This window comes from Ascaphus truei, chromosome 10, assembly GCF_040206685.1.
Source record: "Ascaphus truei isolate aAscTru1 chromosome 10, aAscTru1.hap1, whole genome shotgun sequence".
NCBI classification, from domain to species: domain Eukaryota; kingdom Metazoa; phylum Chordata; class Amphibia; order Anura; family Ascaphidae; genus Ascaphus; species Ascaphus truei.
The window spans coordinates 25,880,959-25,894,144 of NC_134492.1; the positions used below are offsets into that span (position 1 = coordinate 25,880,959).

General features: G+C 38.0%; 1 protein-coding gene across 2 annotated transcripts in view; it reads right to left on the reverse strand.

The window, feature by feature from the left end:
* The window catches only part of TRABD2B (TraB domain containing 2B), a 237,770-nt gene extending 225,763 nt beyond the window's left edge, over positions 1 to 12,007 (reverse strand). Inside the window, exons 1-2 of one of the 2 annotated variants that reach the window (XM_075616275.1) lie at positions 11,465 to 11,992; positions 10,033 to 10,593 (exon numbers count right to left, since the gene is read on the reverse strand). In XM_075616275.1, coding sequence (XP_075472390.1) covers positions 10,033 to 10,593; positions 11,465 to 11,587 — 684 coding nt within the window. In that variant the 5' untranslated portion in view covers positions 11,588 to 11,992. Of the gene's footprint in view, positions 1 to 10,032; positions 10,594 to 11,464 lie in introns of both variants that reach the window. The other variant, XM_075616276.1, reaches the window with a different exon arrangement.
* Between the last annotated feature and the right edge of the window lie 1,179 nt (positions 12,008 to 13,186).

A 13,186-nucleotide genomic window follows, 5' to 3' on the forward strand; every position in this document is an offset into this window, starting at 1 on the left:
ACCGCTACATCAGTACGTTCCTGGTGCCATTTGTGCCCACTCTGAATGTAATCCTTGGTATAAACCAGGAGTGGGCAACTCCAGTCCTCAAGGTTCACGAAGAAGTCAGGTTTTAAGGATATCCCTGCTTCAGCACAGGTGGCTCAATCTGTGGCTCAGTCTGATTGAGCCACCTGTGCTGAAGAAGGGATATCCTTAAAACCTCACTTCTTTGTGAACCTTGAGGACTGGAGTTGCCCACCCCTGGTATAATGGAATAGAAAAGAATCATATCTCTTATCCTTGCGCTGCCCGAGAAGCCTGCAACACTTTGCATCACCCACTGCCTAATTGGAATAAGTATCTCTGTGACATGGGAACATTCTGCAATATACACACATCTTTGCTATGTGAAAACACCTTCCCGATTGCCAGAATAAGCACTTTTACAATCATAACCTAATTCTGTCTGGTTTCAGCATCACAATGCAGACCTACTGACCAGCCCACACTCAACAGTTCAAACAGACAAAAATGAAGCTGCCCCTTAAAGGGTTGCTCACACTACACTTATTTAATCCAGGTTGTGTGAAAGTGGGTTTGAGATCCTGCAAAGCCAGAATTACCCCCGTTTTACCATATCGGGCAACCTTCCTAAACTAAGCTTAAAATGTATACATGTTCTTTCTCCCTGATGAGTTATTTAGTGGAAGATGATAAGATCCCAACAAAAGTCCATAATAGGAACATTACAATTTTCGCACGTGTAGCAATAAAGGGTCTGAAAATGTCAGTGAATTTGTAGCTGACTCATTTAAATAGAACAGGAGTAAGTAACATTTTTATTTTAAGGGTAATTGAATCTTTATAAGTAAACCGATTACATTGTTATGATTTTGCACGACTCATAAAGTCATTTAGGTGCAACTTTCTGGAGTATTCTACCCGCATCCACACAATCACTCGGATGATGGACTATAGGCTTGCAAAACGCTTACATATATATATTTACATATACGGTGGAGGGTTTTTGTCACTTTTTTACCCACTATATCTTATTTAATGTGTGGTTGAAACCTATCCCAGCCTGATAAGACCCAAAAGGTTAAAGCTTTTCTGTGAGTAGGTTTACTGGCTATACACTTCTTTATCCCAGGCTGTGCAGAACAGCTGCGTAATGTGGCAAGCATACGCTTATAGGGGTCCATGTTAAAATGAATAAGAAGCAAAAGGTGCCACAGTGTGCTCATTGCATGTCATTTCCCAGAATCCCTGGCTGCAGTGGAAGCACTGTATGCTGGGAGATAATGGTGACAAGCAGGGTTGCAGACCTGTCTGAGATGTGATGGTGCTCACAGGTGATATTTTTATTTACTAAAAATATATTGAAACCTACTGTAAGTATAGCCATTCCCTTTGCACATTTTTTGTTCAGTTATGCACCCATGACAGAGACCTCCTATTTTAAGGATAAAAGAGTCTTTTGATGGGTATTGCCTGCATAAAAAATTGTGAATTCCATTAGATGCTCTGTGTGCTTCACAAGTGCATTCCTTGTTGGTAAAAAGTTTCTTCGCCAACTGCGATCTTCATCTCCACCAACTATATATATATATAATTTCTGCAGCCCGCAATAGTCTTCCACTGAGCCACTGATTGAGTCACCTGTGCTGAAGCAGGAATATCTTTAAAGATTGAACTGTTGGTGGCCCTTGAGGACTCGAGTTGCCCACCCCTGTCCGAAGCGGATAATTCTAAATTGTCTATATTGATTTCAATGGGGGATTTTTGGCCAAAGACATCTTGAGCAGCTGCTTTAGAGTACATAGAATTTAAACTTAAATTGCACCTTTGCAGCACTACAAACATAAAATATGGTAATCTAGATTATTCCAGTTTCACTTTGTGATGCCATCATGCGGATGAACAATCACAGGGTAATTATATCTTTGTGTATTTGATACCTGGGGATAGCCTCTAAAGTTACTTCCTTCAAAGCAGGAGGACGTGACGCAGTTCTAGCAGTGGAACATTACTTTAAAGTAGCTATTTCCTGAGTGAAACTTGACAAGTTCATTCCCAGACAACAATCCGCGAATGGTACAGACACTTTGTAAACAGCCCATTGGAAACTGTCATCCCAATTCCCAAACAAAAAGTGTAGGAGTTTCCATCGAGGCAAATAATTCCCATCTCTTTATAAAGGTACCATATTTCAGGGAGACTCCGACAGGGCAGCTCTCTGCGAGTTGAGATGTGGGAAACTTTTGGCAAGTTTGAGGACGAGGTGAAACGTGACGTTTTTCAATGGCGGCCAAGTAACGCACCAAGCCTTTGAATCCAGACCCTGACATCGGGTTTCTGCTGTCCTTTTATGCTAGGCCTGGCAAAACTGTGAATTCTTGTTGAAAATTTGCATTAAAAAAAAACCGGGTTGCTCATTTTTAAGCAATGCAAAATGTACAGAAGATATATAAAATAAAAATGTGTGAACCACTTTTGGATATTTTCACACTTCTCTATACAGTATGTGAAGAGGCTGCTCTAAAAACGTGATACATTATTTCCCAGAAAAAAAAAAAAGGTACGGTGTCTTTCCTGCGGCCTACAGATATTTCTGACCTGTTTGTAATTTTCTACAGACCTGTGCAAAATGGGACTGTCTCAGGTAAACATGGGCAGTTGGGAAGTGAAGGGGTTATGGTATGTTAAATACGCAGTACATTTGTTTGGGTAGTATGCAGGAGGAAATAATGCAAAGCAAAGTTTCAGGATTCGGATCAGAGTTGACATGTAAAGTAGGATATACTGTATATAGTTTAGATATATATACAGTATATACAGTATAAACATATATATATATATATATTTATATATATATATATATATATATATATATACACACATACAGTATATATATATATATATATATATATATATATATATATATATTACTTTTTTGTATGATTTACATCAACAATTCTCCAAAATAGAAAACCGATGGAACATTTCACAAAAAGGCATCTTTCAGTGTTATTGCTGTTAACCGTTTCAGAGCTAGAGGAGGTAGCACCTTATTGCAGCTATGCATTGCTGGCCTCTGGTGCTGCAGGGGTTAAGTGTGCCGGGAAGGTTTAACCCCTATGTTGCAGGACTCTCTGAAGCTGCAGGGGCTGACAGGATGAGATAATATCACTGTTGGCCAAAGAAGATGGACCACCCTCTGCTCCTTTATTAAACGCAATTTACATCCTCCGTAATCCTATCAGTGTTTTAATCCGAGCTGGCGTGTCCTGGGGCTGTGAGAGCATCCGAGATGAATGAACAAGAATAAGGCCATTATCAGTCACTGCACTTTTTACTAGACTGTGGAAATTTTCTGGGTATCACTTCCTGCACAAACTCTTGTCATCATGGAGGCTGGAAGTTGGGTACATGTGGCGCTACCAGAATGTGCTGTTATCTGCTTCTCCAACTGATACAGTGATCCCTTTCGCCTGCAATGTCTTTCCAGGGTTGCTTTGTTCTACCAGTACTCAATGCCACCAGCACACAGCAAAACCCAAAGCTGGTGTCCTGGGAATGCCATGTGTGAGCCTGCCCTGAGACAGCCAGAATGACGCTTATCCAGGCAACCAAGACACCACCCTCCTCCCACAAAAGATCCTCTGTGCCCCCACAATAAGATTCCAGCAGGCTCTCAGCAGGATTATTTTCAGTTATGTATGTCTTCAGCTATTGCCTATCCTTCAATCCATGGCAGTGAAGGGGTTAAAACAGCAACCCACCTATAAAATCACTTATTTGTTGCTTTGTTTCAATGGAGGTGGAAAGGGTATTTCAAAGCAGCAGATATTTCCTGCCTGAAGTCCAAGCACTCTCCGGAAACAGATATGGCCACTGGCAAAATCACTGCTACGGTGTCCATCAATCTCCTTACTGGCTGGGAAGAGGTCTGGGGGGGGGGGGGGGGAGGGGGTTGTTAGACCTGAACAGTCATTGGGTCTCGAACAGGAAATAAATATGGCCCCTGCTAACTCTGGTGCCGGTGAAACCTTTTCTTTATCATTTCAAATCTTTGCTGACTAATGTTATGTACATCTCTCCTTTTCAATCTTATGTTTGCAAAATTGATACAGACCCCGGGACAAAGAAAATATGGAAAGTTAAGTTACATGTTATTTAAGCACATTCATAGCTAAATGATGACATCTGAAAAGTTGCTTTAACAACAGAACAATCAGGAATTTGTCTATGCAGTAGTCTGTTACATGTTCTGTCTGTTAACTGACGGTAAGTGGATTCAGGGGATATACACCGGGCGTGGCCAACTCCAGTCCTCAAGAGCTACCCATAGGTCACGTTTTCAGGATATCCCTGCTTCAGCACAGGTGGCTCAATCAGTAGCTCAGTCTTCGACTGAGCCACTGATTGAGCCACCTGTGCTGAAGCAGGGATATCCTGTAAACCTGACCTGTGGGTAGCTCTTGAGGACTGGAGTTGACCACCCCAAAAAACAAATTTCCTGCAGTTCTGTTCTTGAAACTTTTTTTCGCTAACTTTTTCTCACATTTTTGGTGTTTTTTTGCAAAAGATTTCTCTGCTCTGTGGTTCACAGAAACATACCACAGACGCAGCATTTTCACCGGTGTCCATGAAATTCACAGAAAAGTCACTAACACGCACTAGAATTTCACCGACATTTCATTTACAGGGGCCATGTAACCCTGTGGAATTCTCTGAAAAATTCAAGCCCATTTTTAAAAAGGCAGATATTTTTCGGGTGAATTTCTGATGCATTACGAATGCTTGGGAAAATATCTGTAAATTTTGGATAACGGTGACATTTTCATGAGCAGCAAAATTCCCAAATCCACCAGGTTTGCAAACTCCTGCGAAAGTTTCACACATGACTCTTAAGACCTTACTTTCTGCCATACAGTCTATATGGGATCTGGAAAAAAAAAACGTAAAAGACAGCACATATGACGAGTCTTCAAAGCTGAATGCATGCCGTTTATATTGAATATAAATATTAAAGTGAATGTAAACAGCACGGAAATGTAAATCCTCGCAGACCAGAATTCCATATGCAATGACCCCCCAAACTGTCTGCTTTCTTTCTTTCAAAATCAGAGTATTATCTCATTTATCCAACAAGAGCTACAACTTTTCTCATTACACTCAGACAGTTCTGGCTTGTGTAACAATTAAGCCAGGTATGGCTGGCGTAGCCGTTCTAACTTAATCACCGAAAACTGGCAGGCCTATCAGTTCCAGTTATTTGATATGCACGATACTGGACTTCAGCATTGATTTTCCTTTTAACTGTCACAAGTACTTTTAAAATATGAATCTATTTTCTGCTCTGTTTACAGAAGGCAATTTGGGATGTTTGGGGTGAAAAGAAAACAAAGGATCAAATAAATTTTAAGTAGGAGAACGTAAAAAGGTCTGGTGTCCTGTTTAATTTATATAACCCTATTTGTTTCGTTTCTTTGTTGTAATAAGTTTTATTAGAAATGTCATACAATAGAAATCAGTGCATTACAAAGATGATGTTTTTACAAGTATGGATCTGAAATATAAATTTGAATATATTCCATCCTATTTTTCACATTTTTGGGGTTTTTGTTTAAAAACGACACATTGCCAAGATCAGTATTTCCTAGAAAATCAAATCGGATTTACACATTACATCCTGACTAAGGTTCACTGCTGCCCAATCCCATTTGTCTGGCATATGAAAAGTCCATACAGCAACTGAGCACAAATGCAGCCCTCAGACCTCCAGGAACTAGAGCTAAATAGAGCAATCATTTTGTGTTTAATCTAAGGGGAAAGCGCCTTATTTCTATGCATGGTTTTTTTTTTTTGTATGCTAGATAGTAATCTTTTCAACGCAGGTATTGAATTGTAGGTGCAGTTCCACTTACAGCTTCTAAAGAGGTCGCAATAAATTGAAAGTCCCAGCATGTTCTCAAATAATTTTTATCATTTGAATATTAATGTAAAATGCGTTGAACAGGTTTTTAAATTAAAGCTGAAAATAAAATACATTAACTACTTTGTTGCCAGGGTGAACCCACAACACTTACAATGTCTCTGACAGTAAAGGTGTTATTAATAGTAACAGGGTTATGTGCTTATGTTAAGAAAAAATGAAGGTTAGAAGCAATGTATCAATAAGTTAAAAAAAAATACTACAAAATTGAAGTGATTTGGGGAATTTGGGCCGAAAACAGCTGATATAGAATAAGTTCCTTAATGTGCTGTTAGAAGGAACGAGGAACACTCAAGACAATTTCTAAAACATATTTCTGAACATCTGGGACAGCACCTTTGCATTGACTTAGTATAACATTGTATCCATTGTCCCGGTGAGCGTATCTTTCTAATCCCTCACCTTGTATTTTATTTGAGTCCTGAACCTTATTTTTGAAGTTGGGTAATTGGGTAAGGTTAGAAATGCTGACAAATGTTGGTATTAAATTGAGCGCTGTGATTTATTCTAATCCTCTTCATCCTGTATTATGTTTCAGTTTTGTAACAGAAACTTTTGAAATGTAAAACAAGTCTACGAATATAGGCTTAAACTTAAATACTATGAATTATTACAATATCTTAATATCTAGCAAATAAATTAAAAAATGGTACAAGACATTCTGAGCACTTTTTAAAATACATCTCAACATGTTGCACTTATTTAAAAGGTATTAATGTCAAAATGTACATTTTGTTCCAACTTCTGTTGAAGACTGTGTGTAACTTTTTAATGAATTGTATGGAAATTGAAGCTGGACCGATACTCATAACATTATGGTTTACAATATTTAAAAAATCAATATTAACATTTAGTGGCTTTTCTTTGTTTTTTTAAAGAATGGCATAAAATCAGAAATAAACATAGTCCCAAACTATAATAATTACTTAATTAGTTAAAATGCCCATGGATTATATATATATATATATATATATATATGAAAATAAGAAAGAAAAAAGAAAAGTGTCCCACTAAAAGCACTCAAGCAACAATAATAATGAAAAAATGTTTATTAATGGACATGGAGAACACTAAACAGATATAAATATAAAACAATCCCCAAAGGATCACAACAACTGTGGAAATATATAAATATCAGGGTAATCCTCAGATCCTAGGTAAATATAGAAAAAACAGGATCTTACTACTCAGGTGAAAAAAGGGAAATAACCTCCCTATATATAAAGACCGGCCGGTCAAAATATTATTACAACAGCTGTATGCTGTGAACTATTAACTGCTACTATAATAATTGCCAAAAACAGTATCACCCAAGTCATCAAACCAATAAGTAAATAACATAAGATCACCACCAATGAAATAAGGAAGTCATTATATATACTTGCAGATAATCATGAGTGTAATGTCCTTATTATATAAATATATATATACTGTAACAACAGAGAAAGCAACCTTATAAGAAGCACACAGGCATACCAAACAAGTGTAAACAAGGATTTTATTAAAATTATTCACTTTATAAAAAAATTCACTTTAATAAAATCCTTGTTTACACTTGTTTTTCTGTGTGTACCTATATATATATATATATATATATATATATATACATATATATATATATATATATATATATACATATATATATATATACATATATATATATATAATATATATATATATATACACACACACACACGCACACACGCACACACGCACACACGCACACACGCACACACATATATACATATACACACATATGTATGGGTCTATACGTCTATATATATATATCAAAGAAATGTAGTCTGTCAATTATTGCCTGGGTCTCTTTCCTAAAATCAACCAACGGTTAAAATGTGCAGGATCTTTTGCAAACTATCACAGTACATTTTTACTGTCCGAGAACAGCCTGTTGGTGAAGAATTCTCCAAATCAAAGTCAATATTACATACAAAGGCAGGTGTCCTTGACATGCTAATCTAAAGTAAACAGTAATTGCATGGGCATTACCAAATATTTATAATTCCACTGTCATTATCATAATTGAAGTAGGACTGTGTGGTATGTAATATCCTTCTGATCACTGTTACCACCATCCACTAAAAGGGTTTCAAATAACTTCATTTCTATGCCAGTTATGTGATTATTTTCTTTAGCATTCAAAGTCATGGCAGAGCTGTTGACCTTTTAAGAGAATTGTTGATCCATATTCTATGCAAACATCAAATAGGAATGTAAATGTTTTCCGAAAGCAAACACACAGCGGCGAACAAAAACAAAATGAACTCGTTGATTTCTAGTTGTCTTAATCCCATATTGTTTTTTCCTTGGATAATGTTGTTGTGAGAGCTGTGTGTTTTGTCTGTGGCTCAGGCTATGACAGTGAATGTGTAAACCTGTCTCAGAATAGTTGCTCTTGTTTGACCCTACATGTACTTATGAAACATGTGCAGGACTGGTATGAATATCCCATGCAAAGCAGGGAACACACTACCTGCTGAATAGCAACACCTCCAATACAACATATTATTTAGGGTTTTAAAAGATGGCAGGTCAAAATAATATGTATTTAATCAGCTACCTTAGAAATATTAAATCCCCCTTGAAATAACAATTGTACTTATTTGTACCCTGTGAACATAATAATAACAATTGTTTGTTCTCGTATAACACTGCACTTTACAGAGACATTTTGCAGACACAGTACCTGTCCTGTAGAGTTTACAATCTATGTTTTGGTGCCCGAGGCACAGGGAGATAAAGTGACTTGCTCAAGGTAACAAGAACCCAGCACCAGGAATTGAACCAGTGCCAGTCAGTGTCTTTACTCACTGAGCTGCTCCTTCTCTCACGAAGAATATGTTCCATTTTCGCTTGCTCTGCTGAATTCAGGAATATCAGCTATTTATGTTTATCTGTTTGACTAATAATGGCTTCATAATTACAATACAAACAACAAACAAACAAATAAATAAATATCAAGTTTTGAGGATGTGTAGTCTTATCACCTAAAATACTTTATAAAGGTTGTAAAAATCATCTACAACTTTTATCTGTCATGTTAATAGTACTAGTTAAAAAAATATATTTAAAAATATATTTTTAAAGATGTCAATCAGCTTTATTTAATCTATTTAACATGCCACTGTCCTTAGTTCACTTTAATCTTGGGAGGGACTGCCTTGGCTCTGCACACAGGGTAATAATAATGTTAATTATAATTGGAATCATATGTTTCATTACTATTAATATCAGCAGTAGTTTAATATCCCAGCTTTGCATCTCATCCGTAGTTTCATGTAAACCATTTACTGTATTGCCTGTAAGTGCAGTATTGCTGATTGCATATGCTGTACTGCTAGTGCAGTATCCAAACAGTGGAAGATTGTAGCAGTTATTGTCCCAAGCAGTGTGTGCAGAATGAATATCCCAACCTTAAGAATCAAGATAGTATGAACTCTGCTGTATCAGTGTTCTGTTTGCAGATAGTGTTATATTGATAATTATTGTTATAATATACTGTGTACTGTGGCACAACCTCAATTTTGCTTTGATCCCAGAAGCATAATATTCAGATTTCTGTATAGCAAAATGTTTAGGGCATCTTACATTTGACTCCAATATCCTCTTTATAATCCCAATTAGCAACAATAATAACACAACACAACATTTTCACTAACTGGAGAAATGTTTATAGCTGTTATACATGATCCTTGAATTTATGGGGTCAGGAATATATTAGTTTATGTTCATTTGCATTTGTTGTCTTGTAAATGAGACCAAATAGACTAAAATTGTAGCCAGCTGAGGTTCCCTAGTAATCCCCAAACTGTATTTATTGTTCCCTCCTGTGCTACTGATTTAATACTAAGAAACTGTTTATTGCACTTAAATCTCTATTAGTATTGTGTTTCCTTTTAACCCTCCAGAACATTACAATCCCATAACGGGTGAGGGTTAGTGAAACAGACAGAAGAAGCATTTATAGGATTATTTATTACAATGCTGACTATAGAAACTGATAGTTTAATGTCTTGGAAATGGGACCTTACCTGGGAAAAATTTAACCTGTTGAGGGGGTGACACTGCTCTTCCACCATCTCCACGGCCCCGGTCTTCTTTCTCATTCGGTCAGCTTCTTGTGCCAGGTACAAATCCAGAACCGGGACACCTCTGGACCTAATGTCCGCTTCTGTTAAAGAATTCACCATCAACATCACCCACACGGGCCTCTTCCTCTCCCAGTTCCCAGCGATGGCATTGAAAAGGTAATCAGCATAGAGCCCCTTTCCCCTCTGGTCTGGTGTCATCCAGTGAGGCATCATCAGCTTCACATACTCCAAGTGCCTCTTAAGTCTCCGGTAGAGGTCCCTAGGAAGGACATCCTGCAGGTTCTCCCCACGTGGAAGCATCTGACAGCTGGTTAGAGCCGTGATAGTGTAAGGGTCTGTAAGGTCCAACTCAAAATACACACTGTTGCTGTTCTGGAAAGCTCTTTTTGAGTTCTGGGGTATAAAGTCCCATACCCTGGTATATGGCACATGAATAGTCCCAAAGAGATAAGCAGGTGGGTGCCTTTTGATGGTCCACAGAAACGAATTCAGCTCTTGTTGCTATAAAGAAAGATACTATTTTTGTATTAAGGTCATGGGTCTTTGTAACTGGCACTTTCTGCCGTTATTACTTTTCCATAATTTGTATGGGGTACCAGTGAATGGACATGGGATTTCTAGCCCCCCCCCCCCTAATCCCTATTTACAATTTTGCCTTTTAGGATGTGATTTGAACAATGATTGTCCTCACAATAAGGTCACAAACAGCTATACATTATGTCAGCAGACCTGTAATGTGACAATAGGTGACAGAACAGACATTATCCGGGTATTCCCCCTACTGTATTTCACTGCAAGTTGCAGTTGATCATCTTTGCAGATTCACAGGCTCCGTTTATTATTACAGGGCATTTCTGGTAAATAGAAACTGGGGTGTGTACACATAATAGACGTAATCTTTTCAGTGCTGATATAATAAATAGGATTTAAATCAAAGGCGTCTGCCCACCCTGCCCCCATCCCAAACTAGATTGATGAGTTCCTAAAAGTAGGATCATTATCAGTAACACTGGAGCACTGTGCTTTTCCTACTGATAAGATGGACCATCCATTTAATCCTAGTAACTGAAGCAGGCATCCCCAGATACTATAAATAGACCACCATCACTGGAGGTTCACTTTATCATTTATTTAAGTAACTCTTTCTGTGCTTGTGGAGTAACCCGAGAATGGCAGAACCAGGAATGGGGATCTCCTTCAGCACTGAAAAGGTTATTCCAGAACTGCCATTCTGGGGGGAGGGGGGGGGGGGGGGGGGGAAACATAGGGGGCTTATATAAAACAGATGGGGTGTTAAGGACCTCTAAAAGTCATCAGCAATACATGTCACTTAGGTTGAGAACAGAGAGAATTCAAACAGAGTCTAACTCACCGATTTGGGCAGTGCACACTGACCAATGTCCATCTGGATCCTCCTGGAGAAGACCTCATGAAGCAGCAGCATACACATAACGAAGCAGATGAAGCCAGTTCTAGTCCACATTTTGCTTCTCATAAAGTGACTTTAACACAGATCCTGTCTCTCCTCCACATTTAGCAAGTGCAAAGAAGTTCTTAAACAGCCAGCAAGAACTCCCTGTATACCCTCACACAGCATGATCTAGCAGATGAGTGCAGGGCTGCTCCATGCTTTCTGGGACACCCAGTGTTGCTCAGAAGTCCGTTGCAGGAGATCCCAGGGCCAAGGTGGTAGGGTGCTGATGAGAAGAGGGGTGTGCTGGGTGCTGCTATTTGAAGAGGCAGAGGAAGGCGGGTACTGCTGCTCTGCATGTCAGTATCACACACACATACACACACACACACACTCACTCTGCAACAGCTGGGGAGAGAGCAACTTCAACCTTGTTACAGTCCCATCCCAGCTCCCTGGCAGACCTCTCCTCCCACTAGAGGGGGCAGCCACACAGCGCTCAGGCAACTAGATCCACCCAGATAAAGAAAGTCAAACAAGCAGACAGGACATTCCTCAAGCAATTAGTGCACTTAACCCTTCTACCTCTCAACTGCCATTCGCCAACACACACTGACAAAGTTACTGTCAGGGAATGCGCAATAATCTCTGTCTGGGGTGTGAGATGGGGAGGACTTCTTTCAATTTGTCTCTGCAAACAATTGATACATATTTAAAACCACACACACGTCTCAGATCTGTCTGAGACATGTGCATGTTCTCACAAGTGGTATTTTTATTTGATATATACACACACACACACACACACACATTATATGATATATACACACACACACACACACACACACACATATATATATATATATGCAAATATAACTGTATATAGATATATATATATAGATAGATAGATAGATAGATAGATAGATAGATAGATAGATAGATAGATAGATAGATAGATATATCAATGCTATACAATTTCTCATACAACATGAAATACAGCATTGCTTAAATGGTATAATATATATGAGAAGTACTGTAGTCACATCACTTCGAATTGATATCTTCACTTGAAAACAAGGTAGAATAGAGGTAAAAGTTGACTGTAAAGCAAGAGTGGAGCGAGGGGGGTATGTGCAAAGTGTCACAAATTGCCTTTTTTATGCAAAATTGCTGCATGTTAAACTCAATTTCAATTGTGCTTGTGTGTGCTTATGAACTAAGCCCAAATTTCTCCATCTGTGCCCAAAATTATTATTTTTCATTCGTTTTGACGTACAGATTTAAATTGTATGTACTGTACTAAAAAATTATATTTCTCTGCACAACTAAATCAATTGAAAGTGCGTCAAAATCGTCCGCTTAGTTTAACTTGGCGTTAAACCCTAAAAAGACTCTTATGTTAGCGAAAAATGTAGTTGCTATGTTTAAACCCAAAATGTATTTGACACAGCACTGAAGTTCCATTATATAGGTTAACAACATTTATTATATTCACAATATGGCTATTATTAATATTATCACATTAATAGTTGATAACTAGTAATATTAGTTATAAATAAATAAATAAAGAAATATGTGTATCGATCAGGTATTTAATATGAGGGCTGTGTCACTTTGTATATTATCTCCCTATACTGTCTGTATTATAACTTTATAAAGCACAACACACATTGCTGGTGCTAT